We start from the raw sequence: 26729 nt of genomic DNA, 5'->3' as shown, positions 1-26729 counted from the left end.
TTCACCTATTCCATCTCAGTGACTCACAGCTGAGACCAGTGGCAGTATTTCACATGCAAAATCACAGTTTATCTCTGGGCAGTTGTGTGTTCTCTGTCCCCCAATGGGAGTGTCCCACAACAGGGTGGAGTTACCTTTGACCTTTTACATATTACTGCATCCTTTCCACTTTCGTTCCTGTTACTCCCCAAGAAGGGTCAACCTCTTCCTCCCTCTTGAACATGTGTCCACCACCGATTATTCCATGCTGTTCTTCCCCGTGCATCACCCCCACATTCCCTTCAGCTTACCCTCCCTGTTAGCCACAGGTCTTGGTGTCGACTGACCACTTTTCACTTTGTCTTTCCCTCTGCGCTTGTTTAGCCTTGATTGGGTCCGGCTCTGTAGGCCTTGGCCCTTCACCTAGATTTTCTTAACAAGAGGGAGAAGATTAAAAAAAAAATTGCATTCAGAAGTTCTCTGCTCCACTCAATGATCCTCATTTACATTCAGGCCCAGCAGGAGTGGTTTAAACGGGTTGAGGTACAAATTGGACATTTTGTTTGTGTCAGAGCAGAAATTGATTTTGATGACTCACTTATTTGGATGTGGTTAAAGGAGTTGCGTGTACACAAGGCGGGGGTTGGGGGCTCGCCATTCTTCCATGCCCAAGGCAGGCACATAGTAAAACAACATGGCTCCCCACATCCCCGAGATATGGCCAAGTCGCAGTGTTGGCTGTGGAACTGTCACTATGGTGACTGTTGTAACAGCAACTTATATTTCCAATGCCGTGAATGTCACGAAACGTCCCAAGATTCTGCATAGGAGAAACAAAATCTGTCACTGAGCCACATATGCTGACATTAAAGCAGTTTGCCAAATGCTTTGTGGAAGAGGCAGTTTTTAATGAGTGTTTTAAAGGAGGAGAGAGAGAGAGGGGGAGACTGTTGCAAAACTGATAGTACAGCAAGGCAGAAAAGGGCCTAAAAAGGTGCCAACCACCATTTTCCAATGTCCCAGTTGTGGCAGGAAGGTGATCTACTGACAGGAGACAGGCCTGGCCTGGATTGCACAGTGTCATGGGATCATCCCCAGCGACATCTTTTGTATTCCAGAGCTTTGGAACCAGATAGCTGAATTAATAACTGGTAGTGGAGCTTTTCAGGTGGGACATGCTGAAGAGATCAGAATTCGGTGAGTACAGTTATCTCTGAGAGTGTGGGGTTGGAGAGATTACAGCAGTAAGGACAGTGAGACCTTGGAGGGTTTTTTTTTATTGCTTCATGGGATGTGGGCATCGCTGGCAAGGCCTATCCCTAATTGCCCTTGAGAAGGTGGTGATGAGCTGCCTTCTTGAACTGCTGCAGTCCCTGTGGTGTAAGTACACCCGTGGTGCTGTGAGAGAGGGAATCCCAGGATTTTGACCCAACGACAATGAAGGAATGGTGATATTTTTCAAGCAAGGATGGTTAATACCTTGGAGGGAAACTTGCAGGTGGTAGTGTTCCCAGGAATCTGCTGCCTTTGTCTTTCTTGATGGTAGTGGCCGTGAGTTTGGAAGGCGTTGTCTAAGGAAACAAGGATGTGAGTATTAAAACTGAGATGTTGTTGACTGGGAGCCAGTGTAGTTCAATGAGTATTAGGCTAATGGGTGGACTTGGTACAGACAAGGACATGGGTGGCAGAGTTTAGGAGGCCCTCATACCAATCTTATCTCTTGGCAGCTTCATGTTTTATGAGTAGCATTTAATTTTACCACACAGATCAGGCCATTAGACTTAACTTGTATGTGCCAATACTAAGGTTTCACGTAAGCCTCCTCCCACTTCTCCTATTCTCACTCTAGCAACATATCCTGTTTCTTTCTCATGCGTTTATCAAGCTTGTGTTTAAATGGGTTTGAGTTAATCATCTTAATGGCTCCTTGTGGTAGCAAGTTCCACTAGAAATTTTTCCTGAATTCCTTATTGGATTTATTAATGCCAGTTATATTTATGACCCCTAGTATTGGATCCTTCCACTAGTGAAAACATCATCTCTATGTCACAGAATCATAGAATTTTTACAGCACAGAAGAAGGCCATTTAGTCCATCATGTCTGCACCGGCTGTCCAAATCAGCATGTGTTGGGATTTGTCTTTATAGGTCATGACTTAGAACCATTCCCCTACCTTTTCCCCATATCCCTGCACATTGTTTCTATTCAAATAATCATCTAATGCTCTCTTGAATATCTCAATTGAACCTGCCACCACCACACTTCCAGCCAGCATTTGCCAGACCCTAGCCACTCGCTTTGTGAGAGAAGTTTTTTCACATCACATTTACGTCTTTTTCAACTCACTTTAAATCTCTCATACCTCATCTCACGTTTAAATGTCTCATTCTTGATCCTTTTGTGATGTGGATCAGTTTCTCCCAATACACTGTTAAGCCTCCTCATGATTTTGAATATCTCTATCAAATCTCCTCTTAGCCTTCTTTCCAAGGCGAACAGCCCCAACTTCTGCAATCTGTCTTGCCTATAGAACCCCTTCATCATTTTAAGAATCAGTGTTTGGGATTTGTTAACTTCTTATTCTAGAAGAGATCTCACTGAAGGCAGTCCCAAGGATACTGTGCAAAGTACTACTTCTGCCTGTAGGCCACCATCCTGCCACAGCTGGGCTTTGGAAAATGACAGTTGCTGCCTTTGTAGGGCAGCACAGTGGCCAGTGGTTAACACTATACCCTCAGAGCACCAGGTACCCAGGTTCAATTCCAGCTTCGGTTGACCTTCTGTGTGGAGTTTGCACATTCTGCCCGTGTCTGCGCGGGTTTCCTCCAGGTGCTCTGGTTTCCTCCCACAGTCCATAGATGTGTGGGTTAGGCTGATTGGCCATGATAAATTGCCCCTTTGTGTCGGGGGATTATCAGGATAAATACAGTCTGGGTGGGATTGCTGTCAGGAGAGACTCGATGGGCCAAATGGCTTCCTTCTATACGATAGGGATTCTATGATTTCCTGGTTGCTGTCTTGCTGTACTTTCAGTTTTACAGTTCACTAATTGAACAACTTTATCTGGGACAAAAGGTTTATACTGCCTTCACTGTAGCAATGTCCAGTTGTATACCTTTGCTTTAATTTCTAAGTAGATCCTCATCTAAAGCACCAATGATGATTTTATCTCTGACAATAGCCATCTTTTCAGGTTCCATACTCAGTACTTTCAGTGAGGTGACACAATTCATTGACAAACTTTCAATCCTTTCAACCTGGTGTTTGACTGTGCTGGTTAAACTTCACCCTCTCAATAACAATATTTTTACGGAGACTGAAGTATGACTCAAAGACTCCAATGACATTCTCATACTAGACTGTCTCTTTATTCATCCCCCCCCCTTATTGTCAGCACATCATCTGCTATGCTGCTAACAGCATATAACAAGATGATGACTTGATCTTTATTCCCCATAGCCTCAGGCACTGCGGTATGGGTAAGACATTCTCTCCAATTTTGCCATTGATTAGTCTGCCTGGGGCCCTCAATATTTTGAGAAGATTCTGGTATGGGCAAAGTAGTAGCCATTGCGCATCTGGCTCCAAGGTTTTTTTTCCTTGTGCTGACTGTCCTGCCAGTCAGAGTGCTATCCTTACCCAATGATCTCAGGTGTGGCCAGCAGGTTGGCCACAAGGTTCTTCATCCACTGAGCTGCAATGTGACTGGGCTTCATTCGGGGCTTGTCTCACTATTTTGAACCATTCTTCTGTGGGAATAGCCACCACTGCCACTATCCATTATCATGGGATTGTGCTGGAATCTCTTTGCTTCTTATTCTAGGAGAGATCTTGTTAAACACAATGGTCTTGGTCAAAAAACATTTATTTACTTGTGAGTTATTTACAAAGGTTAAATAAGACAGCAGAAGCAGCCCTGTGAGACACTGCTCCACCATCCCCTCAGTGTGTGACAACACTGTGATGTAGCTTTGTTTGCATATGCTCTGTATGCTCTAATTCAAGTTACCCCTCTACTTCACGTTTGATGCATAAAAACAGGTTCTCCAATGATACGTGATTGTCCAGTAGCTGGTGGGCACTGTTGAAAGTTAGGACAGATGTTCTTGGCATGTGTCAGCATTTCCCAGCAAATCCTGAGGGTATGTCAGTAATTACGTAGGATCCCTGGGCTTGGATTTATGTCAGTATTTATAGAGGTCCCTCGGGTTCTGTTAATATTTACTTGGAGTCTCCGGAGAATGTCAGTATTTGTAGAGGATCCCCAGGGAGTGTATCAGTATTTACGGGGGGTGGGGTCTCTGGGTAGTGTGTCAGTATTTGCTGGTGGTTCCTGGAGAGACTGTCAGTATTTGTTGGTGGCCCCTGGGGGGAGTGTCAGTGTTTGCTGCGGTTCCCTGGGGAGAGCATCAGTCTTTGCTGCGGGATCCTGGGGAGAGTGGCAGTATTTGCTAGGGGTTCCTGGGTAGAGTATCAGTGTTTGCTGGAGGTTCTTGGGGACAGTGGCAGTGTTTGCTGGGGGTTCTTGGGGAGAGCGTCAGTATTTGCTGCAGGTTCCTGGGTAGAATGTGAATGTTTGCTGGAGGTTCCTGGGCAGAGTGTCAGTGTTTGCTGCGAGTTCTTGGGGAGAGTGTCAGTATTTACAGGGGGTTCTTGAGTTGTTAAAAATCAGCAATGGCAATTATTTGAGTGGTTTTCTACCTCCTCAGTGCAAGAGGAATTATCTTAATTGCATCATTTCAATTGCAGTTCTCTTCCTCAAAGTGAGAAACTGAAACCTGGGGTTTCTGCAGTCGAAATCAGGAACCTCATTCTTCCAGCCCTCCCAACCCTGGGGAGATACAGCTAGTGAGGGTGGGTCAACTGAAAAATCTACAACTAAGATCAATAGATCTTTGTTAGACAAGGTGGAGCATGAAACCTACTGCACATCCTTTCTAAGATAAAGAGGTCAAAAAGGAATTATTAATGAAAAAAAATAGCATATTTTGAGAACATAGTAAAGACAGAAATAGTTTGCAAATAATTGAGAATTTGAAGAATTCAACCTGGCAAATTATGATCTCCAGACTTCAATATATACTGCAGAGCGTAGTAGGGTTTTTTATTCTGTAAATTGGGGAGACCTACATTTTGCAATATATTGTAATTAATTTATGTACTTAAATGTTCAAAATTTTGCAATTATTTTATACTTTAGTTTTATGCTTGTCTGCCACTATTATGAATGATAATTTATTTTGTTTGTATTTAATCACAAGTTTGTAGTTTGTAGATCTACCCATCTGAGGACAGATAGCTGTAATCAAGAACTAAGCATAAGTTAGGTTGTACCTCATGGTAAGTGGAGTAGTGATGGAGATCAGCATATTCTGATGTTAAGGGGAGGTGGTGGTGTTGTGGTATTGTCACTGGACTAGTAATCCAGAGACCAGGGTTCAAATCCCACCATGGCAAATTCGAATTCAGTAAAATTCTTGAATGAAAAGCCTAATGATGACTATGACACCATTGTTGTTTGTCATTTAAAAAACCCAGCAGGTTCCCTAATGCCCTTTAGGGAAGGAAATCTACTGTTCTCACCTAGTCTGGCCTACATGTGACTCCAGACCCACAGCAATGTGGTTGACTTTAACTGCCGTCTGAAATGGTCCACCAAGCCAACCATTCAGTTCATGGGCAATAAATACTGGCCCAGCCGGTCATGCCCACATCCCATGAATGAATAAGTAAACGTGGTTAAACAGGCCCATGGGACTGAATGGCAAATGTTTCCATTATATGTGGCCCAGTACCACACCAGTCAACACCTTTGAGCCATCTGCAGTAGGTGGTTTTATGTTTTTATTGGAAAACATCTCTGCTTAAATCTCCTCCTAACAAAAATCCATACTTCATGCCTGCTGGGCTGAGGGAACGATGCCAACCTACTACTGCAATCATAAAAATTGGCAACTTGGAAATGTCCAACGTGTGAGAATGTGGCTGTTCAAGGGCTGTTAAGGCAGGAAGAGAACATTCTTCTTGAGTTTTATCAGAAGGAGAATTCGGGGCCTTGAGTGCTCAGTTGCTCCTTTCAAAAGAAAAGACGTGAAAGAACTTGCATTTTTATGGTATCTTTCGCAATCTGAAGACATTCCAAAGCTGATTACAGTCAGTGTACTTTGTAATTGTGGTCATTGTTGTTATATAGGAGCCACAGCAGTCAAGTTGTGCATAGCAAGCTCCCAAAAAGATCATCGGTCTGTTAGCTGAGAGATCCCAGATACGGGTGAGGGTAGGATGGGGGAAATCTCCCTTGCTCTTCGTTTGAAATAGTCTTATGGAATTCTTTACTTTAACCTAAAGAGAAGAGCTGGGGGGAAGGGTTGGGGGTGGGGGAGGGGGTGCCGGGGGGTGGTGGTGGTGGGGGGGGGGGGGGGGTGTGCAGGGGAGCGAGCGCTTAGTTTAATGTCTCATCTGGGAACCAGCATGCTGACAATGCAGCACTCCCTCAGTGCCTGCTAGAGGCTTAGCCTAAATTTTGCAGTTGAATTCCTGGAGTGAGACTTGAACCCGTAACCTTCAGACTCTGAGGCAAGAGTGATACCACTGAGCCATGACTGACACAAGGTGGGTGGGGAGGGGGAGTTTGGTGGGGGGAGGGCAACAGAAAATCTCAGGTTAACTCTCCTTGGCATTGGCCCACTCTGGTGATATGATTACTTAGCATAGAGCCCTGTCTGTCACCAAGTACATTTACTCTTGTTTCTTGATTTTCAGAAGGCGTTTGACAAGGTGCCTCACAAGAGGTTATTACAGAAGGTCAGGGGGCATGGAGTTGGGGGTAGGGTGTTAGCGTGGATAGAGGATTGGCTGTCAAATAGGAGGCAGAGAGTGGGGGTCAATGGGTGCTATTCGGATTGGCGGTTGGTGACTAGTGGAGTGCCCCAGGGGTTGGTGCTGGGGCCTCAGCTATTTACCATTTATATAGATGATCTGGAGGAGGGAACCGAGTGTATGGTGTCGAAATTTGCTGATGACACCAAGATTGGTGGAACGGCAAATTGTGCGGAGGGTGTGGAGAGTCTGCAGAAGGATCTAGATAGGCTGGGCGAATGGGCCAGGAACTGGCAAATGGAATTTAATGTTGGCAAATGTGAGGTTGTCCACTTTGGCAGGAATAGTGGTAGGAAGGACTATTACTTACGTGGCGAAAAACTGCAGCAGGCAACGGTGCAGAGGGACCTCGGGGTCCTTGTGCATGAGTCGCAAAAACCCAGCCTGCAGGTGCAGCAGGTGGTCAGGAAGGCGAATGGGATGCTGGCCTTCATCGCGAGGGGGATTGAATATAAAAGTAGGGAGGTCTTGCTGCAGCTGTATAGGGCACTGGTGAGGCCGCAGCTGGAGTACTGTGTGCAGTTTTGGGCACCGTACTTACGCAAGGATATTTTGGCCTTGGAGGGAGTGCAGAGGAGGTTTACTAGGCTGATACCGGAGTTGAGGAGGTTGAGCTATGAGGAGAGGCTGAATAAACTAGGCTTGTACTCGTTAGAGTTTAGAAGAATGAGGGGAGATCTCATTGAGACGTATAAGATGATGAATGGGATGGATAGGATAGAGGTGGAGAGGCTCTTCCCGCTCAGAAAGGACAGTAGGACTAGGGGGCACAGCCTCAGGATAAAGGGGGGGCAGTTTAGAACGGAGTTGAGGAGGAACTTCTTCACTCAAAGGGTGGTGAATCTCTGGAATTCTCTGCCCGTTGAAGTGGTGGAGGCTGCCTCGCTAAATATTTTTAAGACGCGGGTTGATGGGTTTTTGATAAGCGAGGGGATTAAGGGTTTTGGGGAGAGGGCGGGAATGTGGAACTGAGACACGACAGATCAGCCATGATCTTATTGAATGGCGGGGCAGGCTCGAGGGGCTAGATGGCCTACTCCTGCTCCTATTTCTTATGTTCTTATGTTCTTACTCACCCTCCTGGCAGACTCTTGCTATGGACTATTCCTGCAGTCAACCTGGAACCAATGGGTTGTTGTGGAGTGAGAGCAGATGAAATGGGATCTTTATCACTGGCTGTGGCATGCCTTCTCAAACCGGTTACCTCAACAAATCAACATCTAATCTGACAGATCCCCGCTGATTTGGTGCCTTTTAGTCTGGGCATCAGCCGAAGGTGGGGATTAGGCACTGTTTCCTATACCCCCCCCACCCCAGGGTCAGCGGCATGCCCATACTGGCATATGCAGAATGATCACTTGGCTGAGGTACTGATGGGTACACCGCACCCTTGCAACTGTCCTCTGGCAAGCAACAATCCCTTCACAGAAAAGAAGACTTGTTTAAATAACTAACACTTTCTGTGACCAGAGAATGTTGCAACGTGCTTTATAGCCAATGAATTTTGTGTTCATGTATTGTCAGTGTTGTAATGTAAGAAATGTGACAGCCAATTTGTGCACAGCAACCTCCCTCAAGCAGCATGGAAGTAACCAGATCATCTGTTTTACTGAAGTTGGTGGAGGCTTCTATTCAGACAGTGCCGTGGGATCTATAACATCCCTCTCGAGAGTGCAGACAAGGGGTGAGGTTTTCTGTTCCCCATCACCATCCGTGATGTGTTTTGTGGTAAGAGGCTACCAGTGGTGGGATCTTCTGATCCCGATGCTGTCAACGGGGTTTCCCATGGTTCACACCCTCCATCACCAGGGGTGGGGGGGATGTCACCGTCAGCGGGACTGGAAGATGTCACCGGACGGAATGGGTGGAAAATCCCATCCAAGATCTCAGTTTTATACTAAAGCACTCCGTCAGCGTAGCTGGATTAGTCTCTCAACTGGGGAAGAGAATGTTGGGTATTTTTATGAATCTGTTTGAATTTTAAATAAATGGGTACGACATTGATTAAAAGACACTGTGGACCTTCCTTCCCTCATTTGGAGGATTCCTGTGCTCAGCAGGCCTGTCAATCCTTGTTAAAAGAGTAGCTGATTGGCAGGTGTTAACTGCAATGCGCGAAGGACAAACAGGTAACCTGAGGAGGAGTGGGGAGGCAGAGGTAACCTTTCTTAACGTCACACGGTCTGCATTATCTGATGAACATCTGAACGTCAACCTTGTCTGAAGGTTCCTTGTGAAATAAAAACAAAGTGGCGGAAAGACTCAGCAGGTGTGGCAACATTTGTGGAGAAGCAGGTGGCATTTAGAGTCCGTGTGATAGAGTTGCGTTTATCCAGCATTTTCTCTTATTTCAGATTTCCAGCATCCGCAGTATTTTGCTTTTTATCTTAGTCCCCTGTGAAAGTCATAACCGGCTGTTTTGCACTGGTTTGTGCTCAGGCCCAGTGCAGCAGTGAGTCCCTCACCTTCAACCAGAGGTTTCCCCCTGGGCTCTGCTAATAGGAGGTCAGCACTGGGAGCTTGAGGTAGAAAGACGCTGTGGTCCCAGAATGTTGTTGTGTATGTAATACTTGTAATTTGGAGATGGAGGTAAATATCACTCATTACATGGGATTACATTGACCTGTTTCTCTTCTAGAAAATCATTTGGCCTAACACTTTGTGCCAGTGTTACTACCACTATTATATGAACAGTTAGATTTCACATTTTAAAATCTTCAGCCCGTTGGCAACCTCTTCATCAGCCTGGTGTAGGGCAGTGAGGCCATCACTGAAGCGCAGGATGGGGGATTTACTAATTATGGGGCATCATGTGGCACAGTGGTTAGCACTGCTGCCTCACAGTGTCAGGGACCCAGGTTCGATTCCCGGCTTGTGTCACTCTCTGTGAAGTTTACACATTTTCCCCCGTCTGCGTGGTTTCCTCGAGGTGCTCCAGTTTCCTTCCACAGTCCAAAGAAATGAAGGTTAGGTGGATTGCACATGCTAAAATTGCCCCTTAGTGTCCGGGGGACGAGCTAGGGCAAATGCATGGAGTTATGGGAATAAGTCCTTGGTGAGATGGTCTGTGCAGACTTGATGGGTCGAATGGCCTCTTTCTGCACTGTAGGGATTTTATGATTCTATATGCACCATGGTTTGCACATGGCCACAGTTACACAAGGGTGAGTCACAGGTCCCCAGTGGAAGAGGTGATTGCAACAGGGTCTGATTCCAGTGTGAAACCTGGATGGTTTGACCCATTCGCCTCACAGGAGTTTGAAGCCTGGTATTTCCAACATAAGATCACCAGTGAGGTACTGATTCAGGGCTCTGTTGCTGTGCGCCATATATCCTTCCTCAGGGTTGCAGCAGGTTGCCTGGCTCGGGTTGATTAGTCCAGATTGGCTGCTTTGCGATGAGGTGTATGTTGGGTGGGTGGATGATGTCACCTACCAGAATATGTCAGTGTTTATACTCCGTAGCAGCCATCTGCCTTCATCTCACCCTGTCAGTATATCCTTCTATTCCTCAGGCGTGCGGTAATTTACTGATTATGATTTAGATAGAGGCTCCAGACAGCTTTGAAGTGGTTCTTTTACGAATTTGGGCCTTTGAAATGGGTTGACCTCTGCTGGTTGTTATCCTTTGTGGAGCTTGATGTTGTCGGGATGCAGTGCTTGTATCTTTAACAGAACGCCCATCCCCCCGGGTTGCACTTATTTAATGAAAATATTTCATCTTCTTTCATGTCAAACATGATCCCTCCTCCCTGCTGTTGAGGCCTGCCTGAGCTGGCAGTGGAAAGTTAGTTTTGCCTTACAAGTGGACACACAACTGTTGTGAAGCTGAGTAATTGTAGATTGATGTTTGTAGGATGGTAAAATGCTAGGGAAAAAGCAATGTATGATCTCTTTTTCTGTCCACCCCCAACCCTCCCCCAGCCATTATTCAGCTAACACAACCATTCTTGTGACACACTGAGTGGGACTTTTCAGCTGTGCTCATCCAAAGACCAAAAAATCCTACCAAGTTCAACGGACCTTTGCACTGGTCCGCCCCCACCCATCAGGATTCCCATGGTGGGCGGGACTGGAAAAATCCATTCACTGCCTCCCTATACCAATCGGAAAGCAAAAGGTCCCGTTACCCAGTTGGATGATGCTTGGCTGACAGCCACGCAGCCTTTCTTTCTCTGTTGCCAATGTGTTCAAAGAAAATGACAAAATTGGAGGCCCTGATGTATACATGAGGGGTAAGGATATAGAAAGTTTGACTGTATAAGAAAGCTGTTCGTGTGGTGTGTGAAGGCAGTTGGGCTGAATCTGGCCTGTTTCTGTGCTGTAGATGGTTTTTTGAGTATGCAGCAGGCAACCGGTAAACTTGTGAGGAGCTCAGGTCTGTTGCCTCCCACTCGAATCACCTCTTCCCTCTGAGTCAAAACATTGTAGGCTCAGAAACTCCACGTCAGGTGCTTGAGTATAAAATCCCGGCTGACAATCCAGTGTGGGTACTGAGGGAGTGCTGCACAGTCAGACGTACCGTCCTTCAGATGAGATAGTAAACCATGGCCTCGCAGGTGAATACAAAAGATCTGATGGTACTACCTTGAAGAGGTGGTGTGTTTTCCTCAGTGTCCTGGCCAATATTTATCCCTCAACCAACATCACGAGCACAGATTATCTGCTCATTTATTTCATTGCTGTTTGTGGCTGCCACGTCTCCTACATTATAACTGTGGCTTCATGAAGTACTGAACTGGACTGAAAAGTTTTTTGCAACATCCAGGGGTGGTGAAAGGCGCTGTACAAATGCAGGACTTTATTTTGTTCTTTTGGGAGTTAATTCATCTCTTTTGCTTTGAGACTAAACATTTGTCCATGCTGATTATTGGCAGTGGGGGCACAAACAGCATTCAGAGAGAGCTTATGTTGCAACTGGTTTGCTCCTCTTAAAGGTAGTCTGTCCCTCTTGTAGGGAAGCTGCACTGCATCATGGGAGTCTACTGCTGAATATTTGCAGAGGGAGCTTCCAGATTCATGGATGCAGTGCTGGCAGCTTTAGTGGCGGAGGTGAACCTTGGAGTCTGGATCCAAGGACCTGGCAGCAGTGCCACAAGAAGTTTAATGATCTCATGTGGGTGGTCAATGTTGATCAATGACATCTACCTACCACAACACTAGTTTCTCACCAGCATCCCATCACTCACCCGGAATCACTCTGAGCTCAAGTGTAACATCCAAACACTCCACTCTCGCATCCAGCTCCTGCTGCTTCCACGCACTATTCAGCTATGGCAGGCACACAGTGCAACACAACCATTCTGCCCTCTTCCTCGGAGGGCAAGGTGGCACACAATAGATGGGAGAAGAACACCTGGATAAGCTGAGAGGAGATGGTTCCCGGCATCCTGGGCCAAACTGTGTCAGACCCCATGAGATCAGGGTTGCTGAAAACATGAAGAAGGGTGGTGTCTTCCTGCCTTTTGTCCTCCTCAGTTCCCAGCACCCCTTCATCCTGCATGGCCAGCAAGCTGCGGATGGTGTGACCTTCGACCGCTTGCTTCCGCCGCACCAACCTTCCCCATTCTGGCTTCCTCATTTCAGTCAGCCAGGAACCACTACCTGCTCAGCCGCAACACACCCAGGAGGAGGGGAGTAACAGTGGCAATAAAGAGAGCCCATCATTTGAACTGAGACTCTCAACTGCCAGTTTGAGACTGGGCGTCCCTTGGGCGCTATTAGAGAGTTGGGTGGGATCTGCAATGTGGTGAGAAACAGGCACAGGTGGATATGCTTGCCCTCTCCTCATCTTGTCAATCATCAGAGCCAGAGGCATTAACAACTACTGCCCCATACTCAGTGCTGCCTGAAAGAGTAATTTATAGAGTTCCTACAATGTAGAATGAGGTCATTCAGCCCATCAAGTCTGCACCGATCGCAATCCTACCCAGGCCCTATTCCCATAACCCCACATATTTACCCTGCTAATACATTGACACTAGGAACAATTTAGCATGGCCAATCAAGCTGACCTGCACATTTTGGCCTTTGTGGGGCATGTCACTAAATCCTCTCTCCTTTCTTTGCTAAGTAGTTTAGCTTGTTGCCTTTACCTGTGTTGGCTTCTGACTGGATGAGGTTTCACTTCCTCAGTGAGTGCCATGGAAACAATCAGTAATAGGTTTTGTTCACAATTATTTATTTGCCCTATTTATGCTGGGACCTCGTGTAACCAATAGAATCCCTACAGTGCGGAAGGAGGCCATTCGGCCTACTGATTCTCCGAGAGACCATCCCACTCAGGCCCAAACCTTCACCTTATCCCATAACCCAAGCATTTACTTCGGCTAATCCACCTGATCCATACATCTTGGGATACTAAGGGGCAATTTAGCCTAGCCTACCCACCTAACTTGCATATCTTTGGACTGTAGGAAGAAATCGGAGCACCTAGAGGAGACCCACGCAGTCAGGGGAAAAATGCACACAGTCACCTGAGGTTGGAATCGAACCCGGGTCCCTGTCGCTGTGAGGCAGTAGTGCTAATCACTGTGCCCCCGGCCCGTGTTAAGGATGTTGTTGTCTGGGCACACAAGGAATGAGTCTTTCTCCCTTGGAGCCTCCTGATCATCTGATGTCACCATCAACATCATTGTCTAATTAACATAAGCCCTTTACTCGACCACAAGTAAATACATTGCTGGGACTGGCCTGGTCCAAGTGCATAAGCAGAGCAACAAAGCAGCCAGTTAAGCTGACAAACATTACAACAGTACAGATTCAGAGGGCACAGTGGAGGCATGTACAGACACTGCGGCAATCAGCACTGGGAGGAGCTGGGATAGACAGTCTACTTCACTGAGAGGGCCTTCAGCTTTCATAGCTTCATCTATGGGCGGCACAGTAGCTAGCACTGTTGCCTCACAGCGCCAGGGATCCGGGTTCGATTCCCGACTTGGGTCACTGTTTGTGTGGAGTTTGCACATTCTCCCCGTGTCTGTATGGGTTTCCTCCAGGTGCTCTTGTTTCTTCTCACAGCCCAAAGATGTGCAGGTTAGGTTGATTGGCCGTGATAAAATAATCCTAATGTTAGGGGGATTAGCAGGGTAAATGGAGTTATGGGGATAGGACCAGGGTGCGATTGTAGTTGGTGCATACTTGATGGGCCAAATGGCCTCCTCCTATGATTCTATGATCTCCAGTTCCATTGCATCTACATTTTGTACCTATGTTTCTGTTTTTTACAGAATGAGAACTGATTTTAAGACAGGTTAAGTTTGATTTCATGATTGCTAGCTCAGTGTGCATGTGTGAAAGGAATAATCAGTGACAAAGCAGGAGAACTGAGAAGAGACAACTTGTTCTTACAGGCCTGTCGAAGTGTGTTCTCCCAGACCTCAGAGACTCCTCCTTATCAGCCTGCTGTCTGTGAACATTCCCAACACTCAGCACATGTTGGCTTCAGTACATCCAGCAGTGATTCCAAACATTTCTCACCATTCATGGAAAGGCAATTTTAAGTTATTTGTTTCAAGTGGAATTATTTAGCGAGATTAAATGAAGCGCACTTCTAAGTACAATTCAGGGTTACTTTGTCAATATTATTTAATAATTCATGCTATATAAGTGTGAAGATCTCTCACTGCCCATCCAGGCCTCTCCGCATCTTCCCCTCTCAACTATCTTCACCACTCTTTCACCCTGCAGCCGGCCTCTCTCTCCCCCTCGACCTCTATATCCTCTCTTCCCCTCTTTACCCCACCATCTCCCTCTCTCTCCCATTATCTTTCATTCTTTCTCTTTCGTCACCCCTCCCTCCCCCATCCCACCCCTGCCTCCGTTCCCACCCCCTCCATTCCCTCCCTCCCCTCCCCTCCCCCTCCCCCGTCCCTCGTTTCCAAACTCCCCCTCCATTCCCTGCTTCCCTCCTCCCCCGCCGCGTTCCTCCCCCCCTCTTTCCATTCTATTTGTTTCCTCTCTTTTTCTGTAGCTTTCTCCCCTCTCTCTCCATCGTATTCTCACTTGTTCTCATTTTCTATGCCTTTATGTTGTCACTCGCTGGAGCTCTCCCCCTCTCTGCAGCTCCAGTATTGTCTCATAACTTATCCTCTTTTCCTCTTTCTCCACAGTTCCTATTTTTGCCCTTGACTCCTTGTTGTCTTATTGCTGTTTCTTGCATTGCACTGAGAGTCATTCGGCAGTTGCAGTGTTAATTGGCTGGTCTGTGTGTGGGGATGCAGCGACCTGTCAGTATATGAGGGGGCAAGTCTGATCACAGAGCTTCCCTCACATTCCTGACTCATCCCCGCCCATTACTGCTGGCAAAGATCCCATCCAGCTGTCTCCATGGGCCAACAATCCCTTTCATCCCCAAAGAAGCTTGATTTCACTCATTTGGAGTTTCCTGTCCTTGAGAACAATGTATTTATGTTGCATCCTTAAACCTCACAGCAGCAAAATCAAAATAAATGCACATTTGGGTGTTTGAAGGGGGGGGGGTGGTGTAGACAGAGTGACCAATAGTCTGGTCAAAGAGGTGGCTTTTATTTAAGTTCTGAAGGAAGCGAGAGGTGGTGCTGTTTAGGGAGGGAGTCACAGGCTGTGGAGCCCAGGCAGCTGAAGGTACTATGGTGGTGATGCAAAGGGCTTGTGAAGGAGATCATGATCTTCTCACCCTTTCACAACTGGAACTTGATTTCAGGCAATGGAGTATTCCACTTCCAGCAGTGCACAGGGGGAAAGGCTCTATCTGTCAATTGTTATTTGTTCATGGGATAATAGAGTCCCTACGATGCAGAAGGAGGACATTAGACCCATCAAAACTGCACCGACCACAATCCTACCCAGACCCTATTCCTGTAATTCCACCTATTTATCCTGCAAATCCTCTGACACTAGGGTCAATTTAGCATGGCCAATCAACCTAACCCACAGGTCTTTGGAGTATGGGAGGAAACCCAAGCAGATACAGGGAGAATCTGCAAACTCCACACAGACAGGAATTGAACTAGGATCCCTGGCGCTGTGCAGCAGTGCCAACCACTGTGCCACTGTGCTGCCTCCCTGATGTTGCTGGCAAGGTTGTCCTTTCCTAACTGCCCTTCACTGCCATCTCAAACCACTGCGGTTCGTGTGATGTAGGTACACCCACAGTGCTGTAAGGGAGGGAACTCCAGGATCCTGACCCAATGATAGTGAAGGACTGGCAATATGTTTCCAAGTCAGGATGGGGAGTGGCTGGGAGGGGATCATAGATGAATTTGCAGGTGGTAGTGAATGGATCGAGATGCTGAAGAGATTTGGTGAGCTGTTACAATGTAATCATCCGGAACATCCCACTCCTGACCTTGCGATGGAGGGAAGGTCATTGATGAAGCAGCTGAAGACCGTTGGGCCAAGTGACCCTGAGGACCTCCTACGGCAATGTCCTGGGACTGACCTCTGACAAACACAACCACCTTCCTCTGCAGTAGATATGTGGAGAGATTTCCCCTGATTCCCACTGACAACTTTTCTAGGGCTCCTTGATGCCTCACTCGATCAAAGACTGTCTTAATGTCAAGGGCATTCGCTCTCACCTCGCCTCTGGAGTTTAGCCCTTTTGTCCATGTTTGGACCAAGGCTGTAATGAAGTCAGTAGCTGAGTGAATCTGGTGCACCCCACACTGAGCATAGTGAATTGGTTATTGCAGAGTAAGTGCTGCTTGATAGACTGTCGTCGACACCTTCCATTGCTTTACAGCTGATTGGGAATGAATTGATAGACTGCTGATTGGCTGGGAAGTTTTCTATGTTGGCTGGGTGGATATCAGTGTTGGAACAGTTTGGCTAGTGGTGAGGCTTGTTCTGGAGCACCAGCCTTCTGCACCATAGCTCTCTGTTCCCCTGCAATGTGAGAATCTCTGACATGTTAATGTCAGAGTTTGTTTGTGGCATTCACAACTCCCCAGAATTTGGATTGCTGGTCAAGGGTGAGGCCTTTTGTGTAGCAAGAAGTAACCTTGTCCCAGAAAATCCTGGCCTGAGGTGCCCACTTGGGTGCTGTAGGCACTTGGACTTTGTAGGCGTCAGTGAGTGGCTACCAACTTTTATTGGGAGAGCCTAGGTTGCTATGGTGTCAGTTTGCCAAGGACGCTCAGAAGATCCTGCCCCTGCCTCCCATTGTAGGGTAGAGGGAGGTATGGTTGGTAAGTTTGCCGATGACACAAAGGTTAGAGGTGTTGTGATAGTTTGGGGGGACGTCAGAAGTTGCAGCGAGACGTAGATAGGATGCAAGACTGGGCGGAGAAGTGGCAGATGGACTTCAACCCAGATAAGTGTGTGTTGATTCATTTTGGCAGGTCAAATGGGATGACGGAATATAATAGTAAGGGTAAGACTCTTTGCAGTGTGGAAGATCAGAAGGATCTTGGGGTCCGGGTTCATGGGACGCTCAAATCGGCTTGGAGAGGATGTGGTCAAGAAGGCGTATGGTGTACTGGCCTTCACCAATCGAGGAATTGAGTTTAGGAGTCGGGAGATAATGCTGCAGCTGTATAAGACCCTTGTCAGACTCTACTTGGAGTACCCTGCGCAGTTCTGGTTGCCTCATTACGTGAAGGATGTGGAAGCCATTGAAAGGGTGCAGAGGAGATTTACAAGGATGTTACCTGGATTGGGTGGCATGCCTTATGAGAATAGGTTGAGGGAGCTCGGTCTTTTCTCCTTGGAGAGACAAAGGATGAGAGGTGACCTGATAGAGGCGTATAAGATGTTGAGAGGTATTGATCAGGTGGATTCTCAGAGGCTTTTTCCCCAGAGCTGAATTGGCTGCCACAAGAGGACACAGGTTTAGGGGTGCTGGGGAGTACGTACAGAGGAGATGTCAGGAGTAAGTTTTTCACTCGGTGGGTGCGTGGAATCGGCTGCCGGCGGTGGTGGTGGAGGCGGATTCGATAGGGTTTTTTAAGAGACTTCTGGATGAGTACATGGGACTTAGTAAGATAGAGGATAATAGATAACCCTAGTAGGTAGGGATGTGTTCGGTGCAACTTGTGGGCCGAAGGGCCTGTTTGTGCTGTAGTTTTTCTATGTTCTATGGGCTTTCTCTGTCTGCCCCTCCCTAAAAAGGGAAAAGAAAATCACCTTTCTCTGAGGACTGAGGTTTCCTACAGAGGGAAGTCCTGATCTGCAGCTTGTTCTGTTCCTGGTACCAGAAATTGGTACGCCCAATGAGATGACATGTATGCCCTTTGCCACCCACGGGCATGGATGGACCTCTTGTATTTATGTACTAATTTAGTTATTAATGTGACAAGTAGACTTATATTAATACGGCAATGAAGTTACTGTGAAAATCCTTGTTGGAGGACAGTAATTTACCTCAACTCAGCTGCTGCTGTTCCACAAAGTGATGGTTCTGTTTGGAAGACAGACCTTGTTCAAGCAGACAGGACCTTCTCTGCCATCATGAGCACCAACCCAGCAAAACTGAATGTTAACACCAGAACACATGGTAACAAATCTCTTAATTGTATGAGGGGCAGCATGATGGTACAGTGTTTAGCACTACTGTCTCACAGTGCCAGGGACTCGGGTTCAATTCCCAGCTTGGGTCATTGTCTGTGCGGAGCCTGCACATTCTCCCCATGTCTGCGTGGGCTTCCTCCAGGTGCTCTGGTTTCCTCCCACAGTCCGAAAGACATGCTGATTCAGTGCATTGGCCGTGCTAAACTCTTCCTTAGTGTACCCGATCAGGTGCCGGAGTGTGGCGACTAGGGGATTTTCACACTAACTTCATTACAGTGTTAATGTAAGCCTTCTTGTGACACTAATAAATAAACTTTTAAAACAAAGATTGTGGCAGTGAGAAGTGAAGACTATGGAAGTGGCATTCATTGCGAGCTCTTTAGTAAAACAGGAGGCAACTAGTCGTTTGGGATTAGACGTGTCAGTAGCACTGGAGTTTTTGAGTTGTGGGGAGGGCACTTGATAATTGTTCTACTAATCCAGAAAAATGCGGGGGGCACAGGTTCAAATCCCATCATGGCATCTGATGGAATTGAAATTCAGTTAATTAAAAAAAGAATCTGGAATATAAAGCTAGTCTCCGTAACAGTGACCATGAAACTATTGTTGTAAAAACCAATCTCGTTCATTCATTTCCTTTAGGGAAAGAGATCTGCCATCCTTGGCTGGTCTGGCCTACCTGTGAGTCCAGAGCCACAGCAATGTGCTTGACTCTCAAATCCCCTGTGAAATGACCCACCAAGCCATTCAGTTCATGGGCAAATATTGGCCTTGCCAGCGACACCCACGTCCCATCAAAGAATTTAAAACTCAGACGGTCATGGTCACTGTGTAATGAGTGTCCAGCTTTCAACGATCTTAGTTACCACAGAGGCAGGGCGGGTGGAGGCAAGAGGAAGTGGTGTGAGAGCTTTGCAGATGTGATTCTGCTGAGCACAGTCTTCAGAGTTAAGCAAGTCGTGATCTGTTTTGTTTAGTCGGTCAAGTGCAAAATGGAGGAAATCGGGTTGCCACGGAAAGTCATGCTGCAACTGTGTTAGGAGCTGCTCGCACCATTGGAGACCTGTTCACTGAATCACAGCATGAACATTCAGCACCACCTGCATTTATGTAGCTTCCTGTGAAAGAAGGTGTTAAAGGCTGTTATAAAGGCAAATGTGTCCCACGCCTTTAGTAAGACAGGCATAGCAATCCTTGCTTTTGCATTCTAAAACTTCAAAAGACACTGCTTAGGCCTCAGCTAGAGTCTTGGTTCTTGTGTCAGATGGATTGGCCATGCTGAATTGGTGTCAGAGGATTAGTAAGGTAAATACATGGGGTTACAGGGATAGGGCCTGGGTGGGATTGTTGTTGGTACAGGTTTGATGGGCCAAATGGCCTCTTTCTGCACTGTAGGGATTCTATGAAATGAACAAGTTTTGTAGTGAGGCTGGAGAAGTTGAGGTTGTTCTGCTTTGATTGGAGAAAGTTAAGGGGAAATTTGACAGAAGTGTCCAAAACCATGGATAGAGTAAATAAGGAGAAATTGTTTTGTGCGGCAGAAGCTTTGGTAACCAGAGGACTCAAGGTTTAAAATACCAGTAATTTGCGGAAAGAGCTGGAGGCAATATGAGGAAACCTGTTTTTACACAGTGGATTGTGACCTGGAAAGCACTATCGAATGGCTGGTAAAAGTGGATTCAACGGTAATTCTCTGAAGGAAATTTGATACATTCTTGAAGGGGGAAATGTTGAAGGGCTGTGGAGAAAAAGCAGGTGACTGAAATTGATTGGCTAATTCATTCTTGGAAGCTAGTACCAGCATAATGGGTTGAATGGCTTCTTTGTGTGCTGTACCCCTTTCTCTCTCTAGGATTGCATTTAAATTATCCTATTAAGCCAGTCAAATGTTAATGGTTGTCCTGGTAACTTCACTTGAAATTCAATTCTGGAAGTCAGAAATGGCCATTACAGAGCATAGCAAACTTCACCAGGGGTCACTTATGACTTGGACCATAAGTGACCCCTGGCAGGATAGAGAGGGGTCTCCAAGTACAAATCTCTCAGTCTCTAAACATTGCATCACAGGGTAGCAAGGCCATTATTGCAAAAAGCAAACCAAATACTGGGCTTTATTTCTAGAGGAATAGAATCAACAAATAGGGAAGTTTCGCTAAATAGGTGTCAAACCTTGGTTAGACCACATTTAGACTACAGTGTGCAGTTCTGTACACAGTATTATAAAAAGGATATCAAGGCACTGGGGAGCTGTGGAGAGGGATACCAGAAATGTGTGTTTATATATATATATATATTATATATATGTCTTTCCATTTGAAGAATGAAGGCTGAAGGTTGACCTAATAGAGGCTGTTAAAGTTATGGAGAGTCTTGATGGAGTATAGTCAGGCCCAAGCCTTGCTCACCGTGCCTTTTAAATGGCTATAAGGTCATACATATTCATTAAGATGAAAGCAAAATACTGCGGATGCTGGAATTGGAAACAAAAGCAGAAGATACTGGAAAATCTCAGCGGGTCTGACGGCATCGGTGGGGAGAGAATAGAGCCAAGGTTTCAAGTCAGGATAACCCTTTGTCAGAGCTGGGAAGTTCTGACAAAGGGTCATTTAGCCATGAAACATTGACTCTATTCTCTCCCCACAGATGCTGTCAGACCTGCTGAGATTTTCCAGCATCTTCTGCCTTTGTTACAAACATATTCATTTCCTTCTGTGCTAACGATTGATCCATTTTGTTACAAATGCTGAACGCATTCAGATGCAGAAAGTTTAACTTTTGCAATCTCTGGCCTTATCTGCTGAAAGTCTCAGAACACCAGGTTGAAGTCCAACCAGTTTATTTGATAGTGGGTTTACTATCAAATAAACTGGTTGGACTTTAACCTGGTGTTGTGAGACTTCTTACAGTGTTTACCCCAGTCCAATGCCAGTATCTCTACATATTATCTGCTGGTGCAGTTTAAATTAGAATCATAGAATCCCTACAATGCAGAAGTGGGCTATTCGGCCCATTGAGTCTGCACTGACCATAATTCCATCCACGCCCTACTCCCATAACCCACCTATTTACCCTGCTAACCCCCCTAACACTGTGGGAGGAAACCCATGCAGACACAAGGAGAATGTGCAAACTCCACACAGACTGTGACCTGAGGCCAGAATTGAACCTGGGTCCCTGATGCTCTGAGACCACAGTGCTGACCACTGTGTCACCATGCCAAATAGTATTTGTTGAATATATAATCTAATAGTGTATGATTAGCATAGATGTACTTAAGAGAAAGCTAGACACACAGAGGTGGCATGAGGGCACAGTGGTTAGCACTGCTGCCTCACAGCGCCCAGGGTCCTGGGTTGGATTCCCGGCTGTCTGTGTGAAGTTTGCATGTTCTCCCCATGTCTGCGTGGATTTCCTTGGGGCTCTCCAGTTTCCTCCCGCAGTCTGAAAGGCGTGCTGGTTAGGTATATTGACCTGAACAGGTGCTGTAGTGTGGCTACTAGGGGAATTTCACAGTAACTTAATTGCAATGTTAATGTAAGCCTTACTTGTGACTAATAAATAAATAAACATCTGAAGGAGAAAGGAATAGAGGGTTACCATGGTGGATTTGGATAAGAAAAGATGAGGGGGGCGCGTGCTTGAGTTGAGCATAAATGCCGGCAGGGACAGGTTGGGCTGAACGGCCGATATCTGTGCCACATATCCGATGTAGTTAACTGAATTGGTTATGGTGTCAGCCATGGCTCAGTGTGTAACACTACTGCCTGAGTGTCGTGGACACGTTTCATTTCAGAAACCTGAGCACAATATTTAGGTGGAGAACTTCAGTCTGGTACTTAGAGAGGGCCGCATGGTTGAAAGTACCATCTTTGGGTGGAAACATTAAAAGGGAGGCCCTGTCCATCTTCTCAGTGAGCAGAAGAGATTCTAAGACCCAGTGGCACAGTGGTTAGCTGCCTCACAGCGCCAAGGAACTGGATTCGATTCTGGCATTGAGTGACTGTCTGTGTGGGGTTTAGACACTCTCCCCTCATCTGCCTGAGTTCCCTCCCACAGATCAAAAGTATGTGGGTTAGGTTGATTGGCCATGCTAAATTCCCCTTAGAGTCAGGGGGACTGGTGAGGTAAATTCGTGGGACTGAGGAGTTTGGGCCTGGGTGGGATTGTTGTTGGTGTGGGTTCAATGGGCTGAATGGCCACCTACTGCACTGTAGGGATTTTACAATTCTATAATACTCAAATAAGAACAGGGATATTTGTTGGCCTGGCTAATATTTATCCCTCAGTCAGCATCCTTAAATCAGATTATCTAGCCATGAGCACATTGTGGGAGTTTGCTGTGCACAATTTAGTTGCTGCATCTTCCACAACAGGAGTCACGATTCAGAATCATTTCATTGCAACCAATGGGATGTCCTAATGTTGCAAAAGGTGCTAAGGAAATGCAAGCTCTGTCATTTTGTTATATCATATGCAATATGTTAGTGTTCATTAAATTGTAGATGATGCCCCTTACAAATGGGGAAAGTGGTTCGACATGGGTCCCTTTAAGAAGAAATGATCCAAGCAGCTCTGAAATTCAGTTACATTTGAGTTACATAATTGCCTCTGGTTGTTTGACGTTCATCTTAAGATGGCGTCACAATGTGTCAGAAGACGCGCTTGAGTCTCCAGCACCCAATACTGAGTTCCCTATCTCGGCCCACTTCTTTGTAGAAGAACATTGATGACAGATGGGGCAGTTTCTGACTGGGAGGCATATTCCATGTAGAATCTTCCAGTTCACGGTCACTTTTGTACGCCTCTGGCTAGCCAAACATGGAAATCAAGTGAGCTTGAGAATGGCCAAGAGTGAGTGTAGAGAACAAAGAAATTATTTTATTACACAATTTTTAGTCAACCAAAAGAAGCATTGAATACAACAGATGTGTTCCATTTTTCTTTATTTCCTTCTCCAATTATTTTCTTCCTCAATGTGTTAAATGTAAAGGGCCTGTCTCCTTGACAACTATCTATACAATACTGGGGCCTTTTTGCCTTCTACATTCCAGCCAAAATCTGGACCTCAGAAGCTTCCAGTGCTCAAATTGGAATGAAAGGTGGAGAATGTCAGGTGAAGGAAAGAAAGGAAAATTAACTATTTAAAATCAATCATTTGAATTTTCCATAGAATTTATCTTCGTTTATCCTTGTATTGTGTAGGTTTCCAGTCTGGTGAGGTGAGCCAGCCCCACGGACTCAACAGACTGAACCATCATGCCTCCGGCCAAAGATATTGTGAAGATTGCGGTGCAGATGCCTGGGGCCTATCCCCAGCTGATTGATCTTGACCAGGTAAGAAGCAATAGTGGGCAGACTGTCTCAGTACATCACCTGCACCAGGGAAATTCCACTGAGCTCTTTCATTTTTATTCAAGGTACCTGGGTGGTGGATCACTAGAGTCCAGGATAGCCAGGGGAGGACAGTTTGAGGAAAATTAGAGGGACGGATTATGTTAGATTGTCTCAGAATTGGGGCTATGGGGAAAGAGCAGGGGATGGATTAATCAGCTAGCCCTTTCAAAGAGCTGCGATGGACACAAAGGACTGAATGGCCTCCTTCTGTGCTATATGATTCTTTGAATCAAATCCAGAATGTAAGTATGAGGACATTCAGACAGTAACAAAGTCTATTGTTGCTGAGAGCTGTTTAAAATAACACTCAAAGCCAGACATTGTGCTCCTCAAAACTGCTCCAAACACATTGGAAAGTCTGCGGAATACTGATTTGGCGATGTTGTATAGAGCTAGCTCCAAACATACTGACTCCTGGTTTACACAACCCACATTCCAACCTGGAAAATACTGAAATATCTGATTTTGTTTGGGGTGAAACGCATGGGGCTTTTTTTTCCAGGATTCCCAAGTAGCTTCCCAGGAGGGTTCTTTCAGTCTGTAGAAGTTGTCACGACCTTCTATGATATTATAGAATTTAAGCACATCTGTTTGAAAGGTACATTTCTGTTTCAAACCTTTACATTGAGTTTAAAAGTCTTCAAGCCTTAAAGAAGCAGGGGTATGAGTAGGCCATTCGGCCCTTTGATCCTGCTCCTCCATTCATTTTGATCATGGCTGATCATCAAATTCAATATCCTGATTTCCCCTCTATCCCTTAACCCCTTTAGCCCAAGGGCTATGTCTAATTTCGTCTTGAAATCACACAACATTTTGGCCCCAACTACTTTCTGTGCTAGTGAATTCCAAGATTCACCACTCTCTAGATGAAAAAATTTCTACTCAACTCAGTTCTAAAAGGTTTTTCCTCAAACAATGACCCCCTAGTTCTGGACTCTCCCACCATTGGGAACATTGTATCTACCCTGTCTAATTCTGTTAGAATTTTATATGTTTCTATGAGATCCCCTTTCACTCTTCTAAACTCCAATGAATATAATCCTAACCTATTTAGTTCCTCCTCATGACAGACCTGCCATCCCAGGTATCAGCCTGGTAAACCTCCACTGCACTCCCTCTATAGCAAGGACATCATTCCTCATAAGGACACCAAAATTGAACACAACACTCTAAGTGTGGCCTCACTAACCTTTTTACTTCTGAGGAAGGAGCAGATAGGAAGAACTTCAAAGGACCATAGCGCAATTAATTACTTTGCCTTCATCGAAATTAACATAACAGCATTTTTTTTTGTGTTTGGTAAACTGTATGAAGAAGGCTGTAAGTATAGCAATCACTTTGGGTGACAGAATGCAGAAACCCAGGAAGAACTCTGAGAGACAACATTAGAGAGGGTTCCTGGTCAAGGAAGGACAAAGGAAAAAGTATTAAGAAGTCAGCTGCTGTCCTGCCGAAAGAGCTCAGGCATCTGCAAGTGCTGTAACCATACAATTTGTGAGGAAAAGAAAACTGTCCCTCTCCCTCTGTTTTGCTCCCTCCCAAAAAACATGCTGAGTCCACCTATAAAAGGCAAACCTCTGAGCATTCAACTATAGAGGCCATCGCAGCTACTAAACTGAACATCAATTTTCAAGGTTTGCTCCAGAAAGAAAGAATTTAGGTAGTGGGTCTGCAACAATACCTCACAAGGACTGATCTGATATCACATCTTCAAGTATCATTGTTGCATTATCTACATTTTAATCTTTGTATCGTGAGTTAATAATTTTATTATTTCATCATTCTTACACAAATAAAGTGAGCTTGGTGTGAGTTGATGTTGGGTGGGGGGAGGATTGGGCTGAGCTGGGATTATCCTTCCTGTAAGGTCCAAAACCCTCTGTGCAACATATCTCTTAAACTGTCATTCCTTCATGGACTAACCAAATTTATCTTTCCTTTTTGATTCCCACAGAAAAAGCCTCTATCGACTGTCCTGAAGGAAGTCTGTGACGTGTAAGTAACCTTGGTTATGCCAAGGAGCCATACCACAGGGAACATGTAGCCATGAAGCTCTCTTCATAACACTTTGCTAGCTGAGAGGGATCAAAGGTTAAATTAATACTCTCCAAAATCTTGAGAGTGCTGAAGGTTTTTTTGGATTTCCTTTTATCTAATTTGTAAGACCACAAGGAACAGCCATCCAGCCTGAACCTGATCCGTGGTGGGATTTGAATCCACAACTCCAAAGCATTAGCTTTGGTCTCTGGATTACAAGTTCAGAGATGTTACCCACTCAGTCACTGTCTCTCCTCCGGTGTTGATTTGCCTTGTCTGCCACCCGCACCCCCCCCCCACCCACCCCCCGATATGTTCCTTTGACCCTTGCAGCTGTCCTGTTGTGGAGGCCTCAGCTCTTGCCCTTTCTACCTGGAAACAATGCAATAGTAAGAGGTTTATGGAACTATGAGGTATTCCAGCTGGCCACTGAGTAAAGGGATTGATCCATTGTAAAAAAGAAACCACAAGGCCAGCACTGAAGCTGAAAATCCATTTGGTTGAGTGTTATGTGAAAGGCCTCAGTGTTTCCAGGCCAATGGCTCATTTTGCCGGCCTGGTGCATGCTCTGGCACTAAGATATGGCCAAATTTGGTGAATAGATATTAGACAACACAAACCTCTCAAAGATCCCACCATGCTGGGATCTAGTTTTGACTGTGCTTTAAAGTATTGATTAGACACCAAAGTCTCAAAGTGCAATTAGTTCTTTGAATTAGTCAATTGAGGCTCCCAGTTAACCATGGCTCAGTGAACAGCTCTCCTGTTCCTGAGCCAAAAGGTTCTGTTCCTGAGACCTGAGTACTAGATCCTGGCTGATTGCATTGGTGTGGATGCTGTGTTTCTGCCTGTCTCAGTTCATGCTGCTATTGAACTAGAGGAGTTCTCATCAATGACCAGGTCAATATTTGTTCTTCAGTCAGTATCAATAATATAATTTCTCTCACCCC

General features: G+C 45.8%; 1 protein-coding gene across 3 annotated transcripts in view; it reads left to right on the top strand.

The window, feature by feature from the left end:
• The window catches only part of elmo3 (engulfment and cell motility 3), a 112598-nt gene that overhangs the window by 12560 nt on the left and 73309 nt on the right, over positions 1-26729 (top strand). For all 3 annotated transcript variants that reach the window (XM_080187217.1, XM_080187218.1, XM_080187219.1), the window contains exons 2-3: positions 23551-23682; positions 25697-25737. In XM_080187217.1, coding sequence (XP_080043343.1) covers positions 23605-23682; positions 25697-25737 — 119 coding nt within the window. In that variant the 5' untranslated portion in view covers positions 23551-23604. The remainder of the gene's footprint in view (positions 1-23550; positions 23683-25696; positions 25738-26729) is intronic.

The sequence above is a fragment of the Carcharhinus amblyrhynchos genome, chromosome 4, assembly GCF_965287045.1.
Source record: "Carcharhinus amblyrhynchos chromosome 4, sCarAmb.v2.hapA, whole genome shotgun sequence".
NCBI classification, from domain to species: domain Eukaryota; kingdom Metazoa; phylum Chordata; class Chondrichthyes; order Carcharhiniformes; family Carcharhinidae; genus Carcharhinus; species Carcharhinus amblyrhynchos.
Note: the sequence above shows the minus strand (reverse complement) of the source record. Positions and strands in the feature narration are given on the sequence as shown.